Source organism: Diabrotica undecimpunctata, chromosome 5 (assembly GCF_040954645.1).
Source record: "Diabrotica undecimpunctata isolate CICGRU chromosome 5, icDiaUnde3, whole genome shotgun sequence".
Classification (NCBI taxonomy): Eukaryota; Metazoa; Arthropoda; class Insecta; order Coleoptera; family Chrysomelidae; genus Diabrotica; species Diabrotica undecimpunctata.
The window spans coordinates 30303082-30326660 of NC_092807.1; the positions used below are offsets into that span (position 1 = coordinate 30303082).

At 33.2% G+C, this 23579-nt stretch overlaps 1 protein-coding gene across 1 annotated transcript; it reads right to left on the bottom strand.

Annotated features, from left to right (window-relative positions):
• Positions 1-622: 622 nt before the first annotated feature.
• Positions 623-22845, bottom strand: LOC140441233 (deoxyribodipyrimidine photo-lyase-like). Its single transcript, XM_072531821.1, has 6 exons — positions 22343-22845; positions 20356-20555; positions 18504-18867; positions 17344-17536; positions 16543-16784; positions 623-1138 (listed from the first exon to the last, which is right to left on the bottom strand). Exons 1-6 carry the CDS (start codon positions 22695-22697, stop codon positions 915-917), a joined length of 1578 nt encoding a protein of 525 aa, XP_072387922.1. The 5' UTR covers positions 22698-22845; the 3' UTR covers positions 623-914.
• Positions 22846-23579: the final 734 nt, after the last annotated feature.

The following is a 23579-nucleotide window of genomic DNA, read 5'->3' on the forward strand; positions in this document are numbered from 1 at the left end:
CTTGATGTCGGCAGTTCAAACAAACCATTTATTTCCTCTTTTAATGTGTATGTTGATTATCGGCATTTATTTGCTAGACAAACATCCGTCTCGAAGGACCATGTAAATTATTGACATTTTATTGGTAATGAAACACATTTTTAACATATACATTTAATTGAAAATTGTAATATCTTAATATAGATGTGTTTGCTGCGGGATCTTGGTGATTTTTCCCTCCTTCTACTGCAAAGACGCTCTCTAGCGGTGAAGTCTGTTGATAAAAAGCTCTGGGTCGGCTTAAGGACTACAGGAACAGTAGTTACATATTCACCAAAACGTTTTGTTGACACCTTGGCAGCTTTCTTAATCTTAAGTAAATGTTTATCGTTCGGTTTTATGAATTCACTTTGACAATGCATAATTTCAAATAAGTTAACAACAAATTAATGCAAACGAATACTCATTATATTATTTTTTTAGATGCCTAAGTGGTTTTCTTCGATTATGATCTAGTTAATGGCTTTCATTTGGCACACACCTTGACCTTGCGCGATGAATATGTTTATTTTACCTATAAGTATAGTTTAAAATTATAATATGATTCGTAACTCTTCAAATAAAACTAATTTACCCATAAATATTAAACACAGTTTATTAAATAAAAGTTCGGTTTGAATATATAATATTTTGTGATTATAGTGAATATATAGTGACACAGTTTGGGGGTGATAAAAAAATATAAGTGCGTTGAATTCGGGAATAATCTGGCAAAAAAATAAAGAATGTAATCGAATAGCGAGGATAATTAAAAATATTCATCTAAAAAAGTCATTTTGTACATATTTTAAAAGAACACATTTTCATCACTTAAAATTAAGTATCTCAAAGCTATAAAATCAACACAATAATTTAACTTTAACTACTCTTTCCTATTAACGGGCTCTTTTCTTGTTTTTTCCTTTTTTGGCATCATCGCTAATACTTGCAGCCCTTTTCTTTTTGGAATCTGTCAATATTTTCCGTCCATATCGAGCGCAATACGCATCCATGTTGAATTTTCTTCTTAAACTGTAATCGACCATATAGCGAATTTTTCCGAAAATGTCTCGTTCTTTCCAGCCTTGATCGTGTATTCCACATATTGACCACATGACCCCTGTAATTCCAAATATTTTATTAATTTTAATATTAGGCTTGGTCACCTAGAAAGAATGCCAGATAATCGAGCTGTAAAAGTAGTCCAGAGATGGAAGCCCCAAGGAAACAGAACAAGAGGAAGGCCCCGTAAAAGATGGATAGACGACGTAGAGAGGGATCTTAAAACCATGAACATCAGGCAGTGGCGAAGGAAAGTATCCGACAGGGCAGAATGGAAGAACATTGTTAAGCAGGCCAAGACTCACAAAGGGTTGTAGCGCCATTAGAAGAAGAAGAAGAAGAAGAAGATTAGTAAAATACAAAATATAATGCAAAGGACTTCTGTCTACAGGTTTTATCTTTCAGCTTTGAATCCATTAAAATTACAAAAAAAAAACAACGATAACAACAAAGCAGTAGTTAATAATCATGATACGATTAACATCTGGAAATATGTTTAATGACTACGAAATAAAAAATTCGCTTAAATCTACAGAGCAATCAAGGTGGGCATTTTATAAACTTAAATTAACAAATCAATCTGATGAAAAGAAGTTGTGAGCAGTTGTGAAACCTTCAAGAAACGCCAATTAGGTAAAATCAGTGGGATTTCAAAATAGTATCGAAAAACGACCTTAAAAAATTAATGAAGAACGGATGCCTAAATTCACTAAGAACCCTTACGAATATGCTTGAACAATATACAATTATTGACAAGAAATAAGATACCTACAAAAAAGAAAAATGCCCAAATGACATACTGAAGCCTAAAAACTGAAATATATGTTTTCTTTGAATCCGGCACCGATATTGAATTGGTAATTTCGGTATTAAATCGATACTCACAATCCACTAATTTTTAAAAAGTAAAAATAATCATATTTTTATACTGCGCTAAAATAGTGTTAGCTGATTGTGCACAGAAGAAACAGAGTCTGTAAATACATATTTTATTAATAGAAAAGTAATCAGTAATTAGTACCTAATCAAAAATCATTATCTTAAGGATACAGTAAATAACATATATAAGCATGTATTAAAATAAACAAATAGGAATATAAAAATTTAATGTTACTGGCAATTACAATGAATTATCTCAATCTACCTCACAATCCCCTGTATCTTATTCAGTTGCACAGTCCGTAAACAACTACAACCACTTTATCCAACCAAACTACAAGCGATAGTTTTTAATTATCTTAATAATGTTCAGACCATAACCTCCTTATCTCAAAAATGAAACTGAGGGTAAAAAAGATAATAAAATTCAAAAGTTCTAAGGTGAATACTCAGTTACTCAAGACTACTTGTGTTAATCAAGAAATGAAGAAATTAACATCAGAAATGAAAAACACTGAGAATGTGAACACTATGTGGAGCAAAATCAAAGATTCTGTTATAAAAACACAGAAAGAAACTCTACAAAATAAAACAGAAAGCCGAAAAGCTTGGATGACTCAAGAACTACTGGAAATCATGGAACAAAGAAGAAAATATAGAAACAAAAACCCAAATAAGTACAGAGAAAAACATAAATTAATAAGGAACAAAATAAAAGAGGCTAAGGAAAAGTGAATGAGGGAAACATGCATCGAAGTGGAAGAATTGCAGAAAAAGCATGTTCATTATCTTCTTCTTCTTCTTCTAATGGCGCTACAACCCTTTGTGAGTCTTGGCCTGCTTAACAATGTTCTTCCATTCTGCCCTGTCGGATACTTTCCTTCGCCACTGCCTGATGTTCATGGTTTTAAGATCCCTCTCTACGTCGTCTATCCATCTTTTACGGGGCCTTCCTCTTGTTCTGTTTCCTTGGGGCTTCCATCTCTGAACTACTTTTACAGCTCGATTATCTGGCATTCTTTCTAGGTGACCAAGCCAGTTTAGTCTTTGTGATTTTACAAATCTGACAATATCTGCGCTCTGCATTAGTTCATCCAGCTCGTGGTTCATTTTAATTCTCCACGAACTATCGCTGCATTGGGTTGGTCCAAATATCTTCCTTAGTATTTTGCGCTCAAATATTCTCAGTTGATATTCATCAGTGGTTGAGAGGGTCCACGTTTCACATCCATATGTGACCACTGGTCTAATTACTGTTTTGTAGATTCTCAGCTTAGACTCACGATTCAGTAACTTACTTTTCATTAAGTCTTTGTATGCATAAAAGCACTTATTACCGCTAAGAATCCGTGCTTGTATTTCTTGACTGATGTTGTTGTTGTCATTTATTATTGAGCCTAGGTAGGGAAAAGTGGAGGCATATTTGTAGGTATGGTTGTCTACCTTCAGATTCTCATGTTCATTCGATTTTGTGCACTCCATATATTTTGTTTTACTTTCATTTATATATAGACCAAACGTAGCAGCTTCTCGTTTCAGTTCTATAACTTTTTCGCTCAATACCCTTTTGTTGCGGCTTATTATGGCAACATCATCCGCATATGCACATATTTGCATAGATCTTGTATTAATACAGCCGTTTACATCCAGTTTTCTAACAACGGCTTCTAAAGTTAGATTAAAAAGTGTTGTTGATAAGGCATCCCCTTGTCTAACTCCATTTTCAATCTCAAAGGCCTGCGTCATATCTCCATCTATTCTCACCATAGCTTTGGAACCCTTCAGAGTCATTCGTATAAGTTTAACCAACTTATTGGGTATCCCTAACATAGATAGTTGCTTTAACATCTTTTGTCGATCTACTCCATCAAACGCCTGTTTGAAATCGATATACAAGTTGTAAATAGGTATGTTATTTATTCAACACATTTTTCATGTATACCTCTTAACATATGTATTTGGTCTATAGTTGACCTCTTTGGTCTGAAGCCACATTGGTATTCACCAATAATCTCCTCCGAAAACGATTCCAGGCGGCTATATATAATTCCTGATAATATCTTGTAGATGACATTTAAAACTGTTATGCCCCTATAATTTTTGCAGAGTCGTTTGTCTCCCCCTTTGTACATAGGAAGTATGATTCCCACTTTCCAATCTTCTGGGATGACTTCTAGTGTCCATATGCGGTCGATTAGTTTATGGATACGCCTCCATAGCGCATGTCCACCATTCTTTATCAGTTCTGCAGTTATTCCATCTGTGCCAGGTGCTTTGTTATTTTTTAGATGTTTTATGACGTTTATCGTTTCTTCCAATGTTGGTTGCTCAACTAGTTGTTCTGCTGTGTGGTGAATTATCTCTTCATCTTCGTTTTGTTCTTTTTCTGGGTTTAACAGCTCTTGAAAATGCTCCTTCCACCTTTTCATTATTTCCTCTTTCTCGCTGATAATTGCCCCATTTTTGTCCTTGCAGACTGTTGATCTTGTTATGTATCCTTGGGTGCATTGCTTGATTTCCTTGTAAAATTTTCTAGCCTCTCTTCTGTTATTATAATCTGTAATTTGTTGTATTTTTCTATTCAACATTTCTCTCTTTTTCCTTCTGCATATTTTCTTTGCATCTTTTCTGAGTTCTTCATATGCCTTTCTATTCGATCGGGAATCCCTTTGTAGACATTTCTGTCTAGCTATATTTTTGCTATTTATTACTTGTTGGCAATCTTGGTCAAACCATTCCTCGTTTCTTTGGCTTGAGGTTTCACCTAATGTTTCCTTTGCCATATTTGTAATTGTCGTTTTGATGATATTCCATTCTTCTTCAATGTTGTTTTGTTCTCCTTTTTCATTTAATATTACTTTTATTTTCTGCTGGTACTCATTCTTCTTTTTAGGATTTTTAAACATATATGTGTTCCATTTTCTTTGTTTGGCGCCTTTCTCTTTTCTTACCATTGATATTCTTTGTTTTATCTTCGATATAACCAAGAAATGGTCCGAATCGCAATTTGCGCCTCTATATGTTCTAACATCTGTTACGGAGGTTGCCCACCGCTTAGATATTAATATGTGATCAATTTGATTAAATTTATTAGTACCAGGTATCATCCCGGTTCCTTTATGAATATTTTTATGAGGAAAACACATACTAACAACTCTTAGTTTGTTTGCCATTGCCAACTGTGCCACTCTCATACCGTTGTTGCTGGTAATATCATGTAAACTATGCTTACCAAAGGATTCTGCATATATTTTCTCTTTTCCCAGCTTCGCGTTCATATCACCCAGAACTATAACTGCATCTCTCTTCTGTGCGTTTTCACATTCTACTTGTAGTTGGTCATAGAATTGGTCGGTTACTAGTTCATCTGCTGCTTCTGTTGGGGCATGGATATTAATAATTGTAACATTATGAAATTTTCCCCTTAGACGTATTTTGCATATTCTTTCATTAACTGGAGTAAAACCCAATACTGACCTGCGGCATTTATGGTTTACCATAAAACCCACTCCAAAGTCTCCTTGTCTTTCTGCTCCACAGTAGTACATACTGTATTCTTTTTTATTTATGCAACCATGCCCTTTAAATCTGATTTCTTGGAGAGCTGCTATGTCTACTTCGTACTTCAATAGTTCCTGTGCAATACTTTGCATTTTGCCTGCCTGCAGCATGGTTTGGACATTCCAGGTTCCCAGTCGCAAATCCATCATTAAGTCCTTATTCCGTAGCTTTGGTCGTTGTCCGTTGGTCCGTCCGGTTAGTTCATTGTTCGTAGCATTCGTGATAGCTGAGTTTAAGGTGAACAGGTTATCGGCCTATTGCACCCGAGTCCAGTGCCAGGGCTGCTGGCTATAGCTTCTGAACAAGCTATGCTTTCTCCCTTCCTCGTCCGCCCTGACCCTACCTTCCATTGGGGTTGGTTACCCAATCTCCAATAGGGTTGCTCAGGTTTACCGGGGTTCACCCGTGTGATCAAGATCACACTTCTTGGAGGTGAGGATAGGAATTGAGTAGCATGTTCATTATAATTTACATAAAAAAGTGAAAGAATTATCTGGAAAATAACGAACAAATACACCTAACCGATTAATTGACAAAAACAATAAACCTATTAATAACCTAATTGAAATCAAACAAGTATGGCCTAAATATATTGAAGATCTTTTCATGGACACAAGAACGGAACCAACACAAATTGATAACGAGGAAGCTCCAATAATATTAAAATCTGAAGTCCAACATGCTATAAACAACTCAAAATCTGGCAGAGCCCCTGGGCCAGATGAAGTTCATATCGAGCTGATTAAACTTATAGACGAAGATAATTTAAGTGAAATAACTGTACCCTTTAACAACATATACAAATCTGGCGAGATACCTACAGAATGGCTGCTATCGACCTTTGTTCCGCTACCAAAAACCAACACTGTAATGACTATAGATTAATCAGCTTAATGTCACACTTATTAAAACATTTTTAAAGATTATACATGCAAGAATATTCAGAAAATGCGAAGCGGATATGAATAATAGACAGTTTGGCTTTCGTAACGGCTTCGGAACAGTGGAAGCTCTGTATAGTTTCATAACTCTTGCCCAAAAATGTCGAGACCAACAAAAAGATCTTTTCGTTACGTTTATAGACTATGAGAAAGCTTTCGACAAAGTTAAATATAACGTTCTCATTGAATGTCTAAAGAGAAAAGGACTCGACAAAAATGACATTAACATAGTGAGAAATCTCTATTGGAACTAACAGGCTGTGGTAATATTAGATGGAAATAGCACGGATGCGCAACAGATAAGTAGAGGAGTGAGACAGGGCTGTGTACTTTCGCCATTACTATTTAATATATATTCCGAAGAGTTATTTACGCAAGCATTTGAAAACTGTACAGAAGGGATCAAGATAAATGGTGAAAATATAAATACCATCCGTTATCCTCACGATACAGTCATTATCGCTGAAAGAGAGACAGACCTGCAGACGTTACTAAACACAATTTGTGATACTGGGGAACAGTTTCATCAATCAGCCAATCGCGTCCATTGCTGGACATAGGCCTCCCTCAGTTCTTTCAAGTGTTCTCTACACTGGGCCGCTTGTAGCCAGTTTGGTTTTTGGTGTTGGGAAACAGTTTGGTTTAACAATAAACATAAAGAAAACAAAAATCATAGATATCAGTAAGAGGGGCAAAGTCATTTCAAGGAACCAGACAAAAAATGAAAATATTGAGCAACTGGACAAAATGAAATACTTAGGAGTCTGGATTGCGGAAGATCTGAATCCGAAATTCGCTCAAGAATAGAGCAATCAAGAGCAGCCTTTTTGAAGATGAGGAAATTTCTGAGTAATCAAAGAGTCAATCTGCTAATCCTATATCAGATCGTAAAATGTTATATCCACTCTATTCTTCTTTATGGTGTCAAAGCCTGGACTGTTAATGTTGACTTAATGAGAAAACTGGAAGCTTTTGAGATGTGGCTTTTTAGGAGAATTTTGAAGATATCATGGACCGATCATATTACGAACGAAATGGTGTTGCACAGAATGGGAAGAGACAGAGAACTTTTGACCACCATTAAAAGGCGAAAGACAGCATATTTGGGGTACATACTTAGAAATCATAAGTACGAGTTGTTGCAGCTAATTATGAAGGGTAAAAGAAGAAGCTATTAGAAGGCAACAGCGCGTTGTGCGAAATAAAAGTGTTAAACATTTTTACCAGTGTTTATTCCGATTTTTGAGGTAATAGTGAGAAATAAAATCCAAACTATACGTGAAAAATTGTATGAGGACATAAACTCTCTGCAGTGCAAAGAAAATTGGCAAAAAGTGACCTGTAAGTAAGTTTTAAAACATTTTATTGTATTCAAAACAAAACGACATTTAGAAATTCCAGTTCTTTTAATAACAGATAAGAAGACAAGTCTTGATCAAATTGAATGCGACGTTGCCGGTTATCCAAAAAGTTTCAAAAATCCAAGAAAGGAAATCCGCTAATTAATAATATTAACTAAATAAACAAAATTTAGAAGAAATAAAATATTTAATAAATTTAAATTTCATACTCAATTATTGCTTGAGAAGTTCTAGAGCTTCTGACGGGTTGACCGGAGAACTAGAACTTACCGCTTGCTATAATATAGAGTAAAAAATACATAAAAAAGAAATAAAAATGGATAGCGATGATGACTACACCTCAGAAGACAATAAAAAAAGAAGTCGAAAGGAAGATGATGAAGATATTTTCAACAAGAGCAAGAAACTTACCAGAACACCAACCAAACAACAGAAAGATGAAAACAAAATAGATCAGCTTTTAAAAATGATGCAAAATTTAACAGATCAAACAAAACATCTAACAACGGAGGTAAAAGGAATAAAAGAAGAACAACGAGAATATAGAAATGACCTCAGAGAATTAAAAAAAGAAATAAATGAATTCAAACAAAGTAACCAACAACTAAAAAAGGAAAATGATGAAATGAAGCAGGAACTAAAGATAGTGAAAATGAAGGTAGAACAGCTCGAGAAAGAGAGAAAGGCTAACAATGTTATTGTCCAGGGTCTACCGATGGATACAAATAACCCAAATGTAGTCAACGAGATTATGGCAAATTTCGTGGAAAAAGAATTAGGCATTAAAGTAGAAATAGAAGATGCTTATAAAATAGGCGACAAAACATGTCTTGTAAAACTAAAAAACAGAAATGAAAAAATTAAAATCATGAAGAACAAAAACAAACTAAGGGCATCAAAGCCAGAAATATACATCAATAACGATCTAACGCAAGAAGAGATGAAGATCCAACAAGAAATACGGAAAATTGCAAAATTTCAACAAGAAAAAGGTATGAACACCAGAGTAGGTTATCAAAAATTAAATATTGACGGGGCTATATGGAAATGGAACAAAGAGAAGAATGAACTGGAAAAGGCAAACCAAGACACGCCAAAAAACCGATAAAACAACAAATATCGTACACACAACAAAAAACGGAAACGAAAATGACAAAGGAAAAGGACATGAATAGATTAGATAAGATAAAACAGACGAGCAGGAAAAAATATAATAGAAAAATGAAAAAACGCGATGAACTAAAAATAAGTACGTGGAACATCAGAACAATGCTTGAACCAGGAAAAATGCAGGAGATTGTCTCAGAACTAGAAAGATACCAAATTGATATTGCAGTGATTCAAGAAATTAGATGGGCAGGTCAAGGAGAAATAAATAAAAAAAACTACACACTACAGTATTCGGGACATGGAAAACAAGGTCAATATGGAGTTGCTTTCATAATTATGGGAAAAATAAAAAATAACATTATGCAATTTAAACCAATAAATGAACGTATGGCTTACCTGAGAATTAACGCCAAACCATTTAATATATCAATCATAAACGTATATGCTCCAACTGAAAGTGCTGCTGCGGAGGAAAAAGACAAAATGTATGAGGAACTTGAACGAGAAATGGAGAATTTACCTAGAGAAGACACAATACTGGTAATGGGAGATTTTAACGCCCAAGTAGGTAAGGAAGACTACATTAACCAAGTAGCAGGTAAACACACATTACACGAAAAAACAAATGACAATGGTCAAAGATTATGTAACCTAGCAGCTAGTACCAATATGATTATCATTAGTACAAATTTCGAACATCCTAAATACCATAAAGTAACATGGATTTCCCCAGACCAAAAAACATGGTCCCAAATAGACCATATTCTGATTACAAGAAGGAAACAAACATCGGTTACGGACGTGAGAACTTACAGAGGTGCGCATGCAGACACAGATCATTTTATGGTGACTGCAAAGGTAAAACAAAAAGTCAAAAGAACTCTAAAAAACACGACAATGAAAGACAAATGGTACGTAGAAAAACTGAATGCTCCAGACATAAGGATTAAGTATGCTGATGACATGAACAAAAAACTAAAGGAACAGTGTAAATATACAAAGGATATAGAAACAGAATGGAGAAATTTAAAAAAATGTATAAATGAAACAGCGGATGTACACATAGGAATAAAAAGAAACAAAAAAAAACAAGAATGGTATAATGAAGAATGCCATAACATGCTAAAAAAGAAGATAGAAATTAGACAAATGTGGATAAGAACAAATAGACAGGATTATAGGGAAGAATACAATAGAATAAGGAATGAATGTAAGAAAAAAATAAGGAAAATTAAACGTGCCTGGTTAGATGATAAGATAAAAGAAATAGAAAAAGAAAGTAAGAACAGAAACACAAAAGCATTTTATAAGAAAATTAGCGAGCAAAACAAAACTTTTAAAGGAAAGATAAAAGGCATAAAAGATAAAAATGGAAAAGTATCAGAAAATGATGAAGAGTATAAAGAAATTTGGACTCACTATTTTAAAGAATTATTAACAGAGCAAGAAGATCAAGACCTAAATGAAAACGTAGAAGAAGAGACAATGATGTTAGGAAACCAGCTAGAAAGACCAACAAAAGAGGAAGTTGAGGAAATTATAAATAGCAGCCGTAATGGTAAATCTTCAGGATCAGACGGGATCAATATGGAACTTATAAAATATGGTGGTGAAGAATTAAAAGAAAAACTGTACAATTTAATAAAAGACATATGGGACGAAGAAAAAATGCCGGAAGAATGGAACAAAGGACAAATTATCACGATTCATAAAAAAGGAGACCAACAAATGTGTAATAACTACAGAGGACTGACGCTATTAAACACAGCATATAAAATTATGTCGACCTTAATACATCGAAGACTGACCAACGCTATGACGAATATCATAGGACACTATCAATGCGGATTTATTAAGGGAAAGTCTACAACAGATGCCATACATACAGTTAAACAAATTATGGAAAAAGCTCATGGATATAAAATAGAAATTGAACTGCTTTTTATAGATTTTCAGCAAGCATTTGATACAATAAAAAGATCAAAATTAATGGTAGCTCTGAAAGAAATGGGAATACAAAACAAATTAAGACGATTAATAAAAATGACAATGAGTAGAACTGTAGTGAGTATAAAAACTCAAGTAGGAGACACAGAAGAATTTGTCATAAATAAAGGGGTTAGACAAGGAGATTCGTTATCAGCAACCCTGTTTAATCTTGCCCTGGAATACATCGTCAGGAAAATAAACAAAGGTACCCTTAGAACTAGAGAAGGACAAATAATAGCATACGCTGACGATATTGTGCTAATAACAAAAAATAGAAAAACAATGGAAAAAATGTTAAATGAAATGGTAACAGAAGGAAAAGTAATGGGATTAAAAATAAACCAAGAAAAAACAAAAATAATGAGATTTGATAAAAACTTCGAAAACAAAAAGGTTAGACTAGGCGAATACATTTTTGAAGAAGTCGAAAAATTTAAGTACTTGGGAATATTAATAACAAACAATGGAGAAAGAGAAACAGAAATCAAAGAAAGGATTATTACAGCAAATAAGACCTTCCATGCAAATAAGAAATTACTAAAAAATAAACTATTGAGTAAGAAATCGAAAATGAAGGTATACAAAACAATAATTCGACCGACGATGATGTATGCAGCCGAAACCCTCAGCATGACAAAAAACAAGAGGAAAACCTTAGAATACAAGAAAGAAAAATACTAAGAGCAATACTGGGACCAATAAAAATAAATGAAAATGAATTTAGACAAAGAACGAACCTTGAGCTACTGGAAGAAATTAAGGAAGATATAGTGTGTAAAATAAAACAACAAAGAGCAAAATGGCTAGGACACGTATGGAGATCAGGATCAACTACGACGATATTCTCAATATTGGAATGGACACCAGCTGGCAAAAGAAGACGTGGAAGACCAAGATCTACATGGTTACAAGAAGTTGTAAATGATCTCAACAAGGCGGGCATACGACAGTGGAAAGGAAAAACCAGAGATAGGACACAATGGAGAAAAATAACTGAGAAAATTAAATAAGGAACATGAGGACTGATCTACCTCAAAACATAGATCTAGAGAGCGTAAGCGGCATAACCCCTAAATGGGTGTTTAGCCACATATATACATGCAAGAATATTCAGAAAATGCGAAGCGGATATGAATAATAGACAGTTTGGCTTTCGTAACGGCTTCGGAACAGTGGAAGCTCTGTATAGTTTCATAACTCTTGCCCAAAAATGTCGAGACCAACAAAAAGATCTTTTCGTTACGTTTATAGACTATGAGAAAGCTTTCGACAAAGTTAAATATAACGTTCTCATTGAATGTCTAAAGAGAAAAGGACTCGACAAAAATGACATTAACATAGTGAGAAATCTCTATTGGAACTAACAGGCTGTGGTAATATTAGATGGAAATAGCACGGATGCGCAACAGATAAGTAGAGGAGTGAGACAGGGCTGTGTACTTTCGCCATTACTATTTAATATATATTCCGAAGAGTTATTTACGCAAGCATTTGAAAACTGTACAGAAGGGATCAAGATAAATGGTGAAAATATAAATACCATCCGTTATCCTCACGATACAGTCATTATCGCTGAAAGAGAGACAGACCTGCAGACGTTACTAAACACAATTTGTGATACTGGGGAACAGTTTCATCAATCAGCCAATCGCGTCCATTGCTGGACATAGGCCTCCCTCAGTTCTTTCAAGTGTTCTCTACACTGGGCCGCTTGTAGCCAGTTTGGTTTTTGGTGTTGGGAAACAGTTTGGTTTAACAATAAACATAAAGAAAACAAAAATCATAGATATCAGTAAGAGGGGCAAAGTCATTTCAAGGAACCAGACAAAAAATGAAAATATTGAGCAACTGGACAAAATGAAATACTTAGGAGTCTGGATTGCGGAAGATCTGAATCCGAAATTCGCTCAAGAATAGAGCAATCAAGAGCAGCCTTTTTGAAGATGAGGAAATTTCTGAGTAATCAAAGAGTCAATCTGCTAATCCTATATCAGATCGTAAAATGTTATATCCACTCTATTCTTCTTTATGGTGTCAAAGCCTGGACTGTTAATGTTGACTTAATGAGAAAACTGGAAGCTTTTGAGATGTGGCTTTTTAGGAGAATTTTGAAGATATCATGGACCGATCATATTACGAACGAAATGGTGTTGCACAGAATGGGAAGAGACAGAGAACTTTTGACCACCATTAAAAGGCGAAAGACAGCATATTTGGGGTACATACTTAGAAATCATAAGTACGAGTTGTTGCAGCTTATTATGAAGGGTAAAATCGAAGGAAAAAAGGGTCCTGGTAGAAGACAAATATCCTGGCTGAAAAACATTCGCGACTGGACCGGGTTAAACACACAGACGCTCTTAAGAAAAGCAGAAGATAGAGACGAATTTGCAATGGTTAAGGCAACCTTCATTAGTGGAGACGACACTAGAAGAAGAAGAAGAATAATGTCAAACTGGAAAAATAATTGTTGACGATAGGTTCCTCAGTTAGTCGAAAACACATTATATTTATCTGGAATATCCAACAACCGTACCTGCATTCTGTTTTTCAAGCAAACAAGTCGTAGATAATGTTTTTCAACAATGGAGACGTCATCATTGAAAACAAAATACAAATTGAAGTCCGTAGACTAATCATCCCGAGTGAAAGACTCTTAATATCCAATGTGTCTCAAACTATCCCACCTAATAAAGTATAGAAAGAACATTTGTAGCATTTAGATTTATATTAAAACGTTTATATTAAAACACCGAAAAATATACTCAATCTTTTTGCGTCGCTGAGATTGATAATATAAATATTTTTAGTCAGTGTAATTTAAACATTTATAATAACACAAATTACTTTCATTTAATCTTGATTCCGCCTATTGGATATTGGGCATCAAATAAACAGGAATATTTCCGTTTATGTTTATACCGAGTTGGGAGAAAGATGTTACTCCTCGATGAACCGCTGACAAAGCAGTCGGCTTCATTGTTTAGTCCGGATTTTCTTCAAATTCGTTATTGGTTTTTTGTCATCGGAAAATAGTGTAAAGTTAAGAGAAGCAGATTGGATTCGCGACAGATAAGATCTCGAGATGTAGTTTTTTCAAAACCGACAAGTTTTGCTTGATTTCCTGAGTTAAGAGGTGAATTTAAACTCAAAATGCTATTTGGCAGTCTTTGTTCAGTGAGTTAGTTAATCACCGATTTGTTGGATGCTGTATTCCATGCGGAGAAATTTGAAATACATCGTTTCAGAGGCCCACAAGGTTTTAAGTGAAAATTAAGTAGCGGAGTTTTGAAGAATACATTTTGTTATCGTCCAGGATAATCTGCAATCCAATTCAATGTTTGACTTCCCCAAGATTTGTCCATTTTGTGTTTCCATTGGTCATCTCAGACCATTTGCAGTTTGTGTGGAACAGTGTGTTTGATTTGTATCCAATCCCAAGAACTTTTTTAAAGGAAATACACAGCCAGTGAAACAAGGTACTTTTTGTTAAAATTTTTCTAAGTAAAATAAACATTTTTCATTAATAAAAAGATGACTTTCATGACAAACTAAAAAATTATAAATAAATAAGTTTTATGGATCAGCTAATTGTCATATTATTCTTCTTTTAAATAAAGTTAACTTTAATATTTAATTAGTATTTCAAAAAGATTTGATATTTCATTTCGACATATGACTGTCAGTATCATCCTTTTTTGTCATTTGGTACATAACCAAAATTTTGAATTCTGTTTTATTTAAAGGTTAAACTCAATGTAAGTAATGTTGATCAAAATTAGGATATTTTGATTTATAATAATTATTTAAATTGCTACAAATAGCGTCAATGTAAGGTTTGTTGATAAATTTGGATAATTTTATTAGTAATAAGTAATAACTGTTAATGTGAAATAATAATAAATATGTAATGTTTTTCTTTAAACCAGCAGTTTAAAATTATTTCCTTTAAAAATATTTTCATCCTTAAATTTTTTTTAGGAAAAAAAAACCTCTTTTTCTATCCAGCAAGAGGATTTTTTTAAACGGCGTCCAATTTAAATAGTTTAGGAACATTCTTGTGTTTGTTGCCCAGGAAATCTCTGTAAGTATTTTTTTGATTGCTTCCTTTGTAGTTACCCCTTCCAGTCCCTCAAATAAAGAAACCTTATTCACGACCCCAGCTCTCCAACCAAAACAAGAGTAGCCGTTCGCAAACGTTTCAGTTTATTTGCGCTATCTCCAGCCCAGTAATTGCTCAGTCCCCACTTTCAACCCCCTATAAGCAATTATATATTGTTACAAGTGGCACCCAATGAGGCAGGTAAACTAAATTGTTTCACGTTTAACTTTAACACTAAAGTTAACTTCATCAACGTCATTTTTGCGAATAAGAACCACCAATCCGGAGTACAAACATGTTCTTACCGTTGACTTATGTACACATCCCACCTACAATTCCAATTCCTGATTATATTGTAACATTTCATGACACCTCCAACCAATTTTTTTAAAACTAGATAACGTATTGCAAACAACATGGCCATCTTTCCAGTAATTGCTCAGAAAACAACCTTATGTCAAATCTAAATAACTCCGTTACAACTGTCCCGAATGATATTATTTCAAACGGAAATGAAACCAAGTCCAAGAAGTATCTGACCTAACGTTTGAGGAATTCATGGGAGCATATGAAGGTACCGGTAAAGCAAGTCACGGTGTTATATGTGTAGACAGTATTAAAGACGCACAAGAGTTGGCAGCCATCTTTCGAAGGACGTTTGGTCGAATTTCAGAACTTCAATGCCAACTACCAGCTCCCAGAAAAGCTTTGAAACTCCAAGGTGCACCACGTTAATTTTTCTATCTGGTAACAAAAGAAACTTGTCGAACACTTGAAAACTATCTATCCATATGTCTGAAAATAAAAGGATATCAGTGCATTTTACCAGTACGAACGTACGGAGCAGAAACATTTACCCTAAGAAACGCTTCAGCCACTAATCTGAGAGTAACACAGTGGAAAAAATAACTAAAGTGACTGACACCATTCAACGAATAGCCAGACTGAAATTGAGATAGACAGGACACATAACGGGACTGACAGATGGTTGATGAACAAAAATGCTGTTAAAATGGAGAAACAGTGAGGATAAACGAAGTGTCAGGCTCCCACCAGCACGACGAACTAACGACTTGAAGAAGATGAATAAAAACTGGATAATAGCGGAGCAGGATAGATGGGGATGAAAACAAGGGCAGGAGGTCTATGTTTTTTTTTGACTCAACATGGTAGAAATGGTTGTCTGAGTTAATATTAAAATAAATACAAAACATTAAACAGATAAACAGGGTCACTCTCTTCTCGCCTAGGAGCCCATCAAGGCCAGGTCTATGTTCAGCAATGTACATTTAAGGCTGGATGATGAAACATTAACCCTAGAGGTTGATGCAACTGACTTTGTAAAATACAAAAAATGGTTTTCTTTTATATACTCTCTTCTATATGTGAAGTACAGCTAAAAATTAACAATATATTTTTGATTTCAGGTAATTTTTGGCGATTTCAATGCAATTTGTTTCATTTAATAATGATTTTTTTTAATACATAGTTACATAATAACAAATATTGTTATTCTCACCTACATATCCGTTAGGATCAGTCCCATCTAGGCAAAATGTGTCATTAAGCCATAATCCATATTCGATGGCTTGTTCAGGAGATTCGGTCCATTCTAAAATTTTCTTGCACCAGTACATCCGCATATATCCATGAATTTTACCCTCTTGGTGAGCTTGTAACTGTGCAGCGTTCCACATTTCATCATGTGTCTCGGCGTTTTCGAGCTGTTTTCTTGTATATGTCCAAACTCTTTTGTCATTACTAAAAAATAAAAAAAACTGTATGTACAGGTCGAGATAGAAAACTTTTCATTAAATTAAAAACGTAGTATGTGATAAAGTTATAACCTATTAAACTGATTCAAGATTCAAATTCAACATTCAAGGAATAAAAAAAATTCTTATGTAAGTAATTTAAGGTAAATACAAGGTAAATAACTCATACGGATTTTATTTACTACTTATTTTAATATGAGTAATTACGAATTTGATAACTCTGCCTGTGGGTTGTGAGCACGGCGACTGGGTAGTTTGAGTAGCTCAGAAGCCGTGTTCATACTCAAAGTCGGTTCCTAGCCCCGATAAAAGAGGAGGTTAGCAGATTAGGAATTTTTGGTTGTGTGTTTCCGACAGTTAATCAGTCAAAATATTCCCAAGCTGAGCGAACCGACTATACAACATCCTCATTCTTATAAAGATGGAACAATTTAGGTTCCAGAACATTTTACGCGTTATCACAAAACTAATTAACTTTTTTGTATAACTCAAGGACAAATTTGACATGATCCTAACATTAATAATCTAATAATAAAAATATTTACCTATGAACTTTCAAAGATTCTTTGGCCCAGTTGGCGGCCCCATTTAGATTGTCGTAATTGCTGTTATAATAACAAAAGTTATCCGTCAGCTCCCTTCGTACTATAAGCTCTTCTAAATACTTATCACATTGTTCCTTAAAAAGTGAACTAACACTCTTTACTTCTAAGGCACATCTTTGGGCACTTATTTGTCCTAAAAATATATAAATAATAATTAAAGACAAAATAATTTCGTTGTATTTTCTATATAATATATTCTAGTAAAATGGGAACAGAAGTAAGGGAAAACAAAATGAAAGTACTAAAACATAGTTATGATTGGGAATTATATAAATAAAAGTATTAATTGAAAGACGACTGGAAGAGGAAGATGATATTAAAAGTATGCATAAATCCAGTGGCGGCTGGTGGGGTAAATTTTTTGGGTAGGTCGAGCCAGCAAATTTATGTATAAAAATACTTAGAAAATAACTGTAACAGACTTACATTTAATTATATGTTTAAAACTAAATAAAATCATGAACTAAAATATACAAATAGTTTAAATATTTTATTATTTATAGAGCAGGTTTATTCTTCTCTCTTTGCTTTGTGCAAATTTGTCAGTTACTCGTTCATTCATCCATACTATTCATTCATAATAATTTTTTTTTCTATCAACTTCAGTTTTTCTAGCTAATGGCGATTCCAATAGCGAAACAACAATGTCCAAAACCCTCACTATCAACATTACTATTACTGCAACTTGGTAAAGCCTCAGAAACACTCATTTTTACACCGAACAACCGAATATTGTTCAAATCACATTCATTGTAACGAGCATGCTTTATCAACAACTTACAAACAAAAGCTATATTTTGCCGCACATTGAGCTTTTAATCTTGGAACACCAAAGAGAAACTATATGGTTGAAATTATTATGTTACAGCTCACGTGAAGCCATGTAAAATCAGTATCCATTGCTTGAAAGCGCATACAGTTGAGACAGACAAAAAAGAACAGCATCAATGTTCGAAGAACAACTTGACAATTTCATAAAAACTAGAAAATAAACTTTTATACTTTGTGGACTGATTCTCATGTGATGATTTAAATTTTGACTGCAAATTGTCAGAAATTTGATTGTGATTAAACTGATTTAGCAAAATATAGATATTTACCAAAATTGATCCATGGAGAGAGCTTCGAAGTATTATCTTTGGACGGATCATTGCTTGTACTTCCATATTCTCTTAAATTCTCTACGATAAATTTACGTAACATAGTAAGCCCCGCTTCAGGACCTGGACCATCACCCCATTTTATTTCAGGTACATCATACTTTGGAGTGTAGCAGTTTAAGGCCTCGTCAAGTTCAATTTCATTTTGTATATCTAGTTTTCCTGAATATTTGTGTTTAGATATATTTGGGAATCCCGTGAGATATTCATCTAGTTTTTGTGTTATTTTAGGACGCAAAAATTTAGCCATGCCCTCCTGTTTGCATGACGCGATCCATACAGGAACAATATTATGAGCATCTACCTAAAAAAATATACCAATATATAATGATTCTTCCAGAAACATCATCACAGAGATGCAGATCAAAGAAGAGATAAAGATTGCGTATAAAACTTACTGATCGAAAAGAAACAAATGGCTTAGAGAAATAACAAAGTAAAAAATATTATAAAGCAAGTGATAGCTCTAGTGATAGAATGACACCTGAAACTATATAATTTATGACATTGGACATGAAAGTACACTCATCCTCTTGTATAGAGGTTGGAATGTGTTCTGGAAAACCAAGAGATGATGCTGGGTGCATTTCTGAATATAGAGTAAATATTTGACAACACCTCATATGAAGCAATCACAAAGTCAGAGCAGGTAGCTAGAGCCTGTCCACACAGTGGACATTTATCTTTTCTCCCTTGTGAATCATGAATGGGGTGATAGATAGATTTTACAACAGATACCATGTCCTGGGTTATGCGAATGACCTGGTCATCTTAGCACATGGCAAATTTAATGGCACCATCAAAGGAAGAATGTAACAGGCTCTGTATGTAGTTACAAAATGAATGGCATAACATATGTCCCCAGAAGTCTAAAGTCATTAGGTCAACTAACTCTGAATGACACAAATCTAAATATGGTGAGTGAAAGTAAAGTAGGTACCTTGGGGCAATATTAGACTCAAGGATTACATGGAATCAGCAGATAGAACAAATGTATTAAACTATATAATCATATTTTTTGGCCCATTTAATTTCTTAAAAATCAAATACCGAATAAAACGTGGTTCCAGCCATATAATTATTCAAGAAAATATATCACCACTGTAACACGTCTTAGATTTGGCCACGCCTGTTATCCCACACATCTACATAAAATTCATGTTCTCCAAAATGATCCTTGTCAAAATTGTAGCAAAAAAGATGATTTAGATCATATTTTTTTCGAATGCCAAAAATATAAGGATGAAACAGATCAATTTATTCAACAATTACATGATCTTAATGTACAGGCCCCGTTTAATATCCTTAGTCTCTTAGCTAATGGAAATGAGAAAATTTATAATGCATTAGTAAAATTTCTGTCAAGTACCAAAATAGTCTTGTAGTATCTACTATCAAAAAAATATATGTATATATATGCAAAATTGTGGTTAGCAACTTGGACAGTCCATAGCAAAGCAGCTGTCGGATTGAGTAGATAGCTGCTCAAGAGTTTGTTGTGGAACTCTGAGAACCATCTTGTTTGTATGTAAATATAGATAAAAAAGAGATAATACAAAAAAAGTGTTTTGAATTATATTATGTGTACCATTTTTTTTAACACACTGATGATGTTGAAAATATGCTATATTTAACTCGTATCTTATTTTAATTTTAGTTCTTAAAGCATATTATTCAGCTCTTCGTTATTGATATTTTATGAACTTTATGGTCATAAAATTTATCTCATATTTAAAAAAAAAATCTTAAAACTAAATCAAATTTTGTCTCATTTATGCGCATAAAAACTTACTTGTACTAATGGTACTTCATCAGGTAGACTATCTAATAATGCGGTTTGGAGCTTTATTGGATGTCTAAGAGGACTAAAATCACACACAACTCCCCCTATGTCATTACTAACAATTAATTTTGCTAATTCCTTTGGTGAGGCATTCAATAGATGAAATCCAATATTCAGTTGTCGGAATTCTTTTTGAACAAACTTTAAACCTAAAAAAATCAATCAATTTACAGCCATTGAAAAAATCATAATTGAGGTAGGTCATGGAATCGCATAAATACATAGCTTGGTAGTAGCCTAATTACTAGACCGAATAATGTGACAATTATGGTCTGGTATTAAAATCACAATTACAAGTAATGGTGTGAGCGTATATAGTCAGAGAGATACTGCTGTACCAATTATTAGGACACAATTTTATTATAGGATACTGCAATTTTGCTACTTTGAAGTAAGAAATTTGTAATTATCTATTGTAATAATCTAATTTGTATCTAACTCTAAAATTATGTCTTCACACTTTGTATCCATATCCAAATTTAAAAGGTAGAAAATATAATGTGTTTGTTTGAGGATTACTGTCCTTATATTTTTATTTTTTATTTCCAATTCCAGTCTTTAATTTTGATTAATATTTATTATCCACCAGAACATTCCAAAAAAATAACTAAAATTTAAAGCCTTTTTAGTACAAGAGAGCCAACCGGAGCCATCATACTCATGTAGACCCTGCAAAAATTCCAGATGTTCTTGATTTTGCTCTAGTAAAACAGGTAAGTGAACAATAATTTAAAACAAAGCTTTGCTATGATTGATCCTTTGACAATTCTCCAGTTGTTATAACCTTAAGTAAAAACATACCAACCATAGAAAGGAGTTGTTTCCTAAAAAAGTTTTGAAATTGTTTTCTTGTGGTAAGTTAAACATTATTTTACATGCACACATTTTAACACAAACTAGAATTTTTTAATTTTAAGTAAACCATTTAATAAATTTACACATCTCATTAAAAATAGATAGATAGAACAAGTAATCAAACAAAGTTTTTGTTGTACAGGAAGCAGTATTGAACACAACCCTGTTATTTTCACACATAAACAAATAACATATGTTCCAATACCATATATGAAAAAATAACTATGAAAAAGGGACTTACAAAACAAAGGCAATTAACAAGATCCCCTCAGAGTAAAAATTATCACAATAGAGTACAAAAAAATAAAAGGATTCATAATTTCAGAAAACATAAATTTTCAGGAATACCTACAACAAATAGATGCGTTTGAAACCACTGTTACCAATACCTTCAAACGATAGGTATATATCGAAACAGGATAATGGACACAAAGTTAATGAGAAAAAGCCAATTAACTAGAAATCCCAGAAGAAACATTCACAAAAAATATACAACATAACATGGATCCAAAAAGGCTACAGGTTATAACCTTATTACTGAAAAAACTCTTTACTATAAAAAGTATCGGTCACTTTCCATCACATTGGAAATTAGCACAGATAACAATGATACTGAAGCAAGGAAAAGAACCTGAAAATGTACAGTCCTACAGACTTATTAGTCTTCTGTAAGTGACTAGGCTAACACTTATCCTACAAAACAAAGAACTAATTTGGTTCATAAAACAGCATTCAACAACACAAGTGCAGAGAGTTGTAAAGTAATCAAGTGGGTTAAGATAAATCTATTTACTATCTCTAAAGAAAAATGAAAGAACAAACTGATATCATGATCCAAGGTTTCGCTTGTACTTCTAGTTAAGCAATAAATACAGGTAATGTCAGAAACATCCAGAATTTTGCAAAATGTAGGAACAACTCAGTAGAAAAAGATTAATTTAAAAAACGAATCTATAGTAGCCTGAGTGAATATATAAGATACCAAGAAAGAGGTTCAAAGAAAATAGTATTCAGTATCTTCATATTTCCTGTTGAATCATAGACATTGGTTTACATATAAAAATGTATACATAACACTTACCTTCAATAAAAAAACTAAAATGTCTTCGTGTTGGATATTGTTGATGTGCGTCTTTAAGGCTATAACAAACATATAGTGGTAACTTCTTCTTTATGGCTAATCTTTGAGCAAATATCAAAGCCCAATTATCCTGGACACGGCAATCCCGATACATCCAGTATAGAATCCCTTTTGATCCATCCTTAATATTTTCATTAGGTGATAAAACTCGGCAGCGATCTTTATTAAAGTCGAAGTTTTCAACACTTTCTCCTTGCGCTTCTCTAGCGGAAACAATATTTTTAAAAAAATACTCTTTTGTTAGCTGATCTAGTAATATTTTGCCGCTAGAATTTCTTGGTTTCAATGATGCCATTATGTTTTTGTACACAGTAAAATCTAAATCGCCCTAATTGTAATTATATTAAAATGACAACTGTGCTAATGCTAAATAAATTCCTAAATTCTGAATGTTATTATTTTTATTTACCTAATAAACACAGAACTCTATTAAATGACACCTGCATTCTGCGCATGGTATGAAACCATGTATTTCTTATGTCCATGACACATAATAATACATAAAACAATATTTATTCTGTGCCCATTAAGTGAACATAGACGTACAGCTCATCTAATTTAAATACCGTTTCACGTCATTATCATTGACAGAGACGAAGTTGACATAGTTGCCAAAGTATAAAAAAATCCTGAATCCATTTGAAATCAAATAGTTGATTGATTGATTATATATATATGAATCAAAGAAGCTACCATTTCGTTACAACTACTATTTAAATTCTTACGTGACATTTTTGAAATAAAACACACTAATTTTGTTCTAAAAAGAACAGATTTTATTAAATAGGTAAAAATATAAAACAAGAGGTATTCACTTTAAAATTCCAAATAATAAAGTACAAAAATTGCCAAAACCGCAACCGTCAAATAAGTGTTACCAATTTATGCCAAAATATCACCTTCGTTCGATTACAGTTACAGTGTGTTCCGAACAAATGTTCTTCATAAAAACGCTTTATAATGCATTTATACAAATTAAATGAAACATATTATTGTGTATTTCTTTAAGCTAACATTAATAGAAATCTTTAAATATTATTATAATATATATATATATATATATATATATATATATATATATATATATATATATATATATATATATATATATATATATATATATATATATATATATATATATATATATATATATATATATATATATATATATATATAT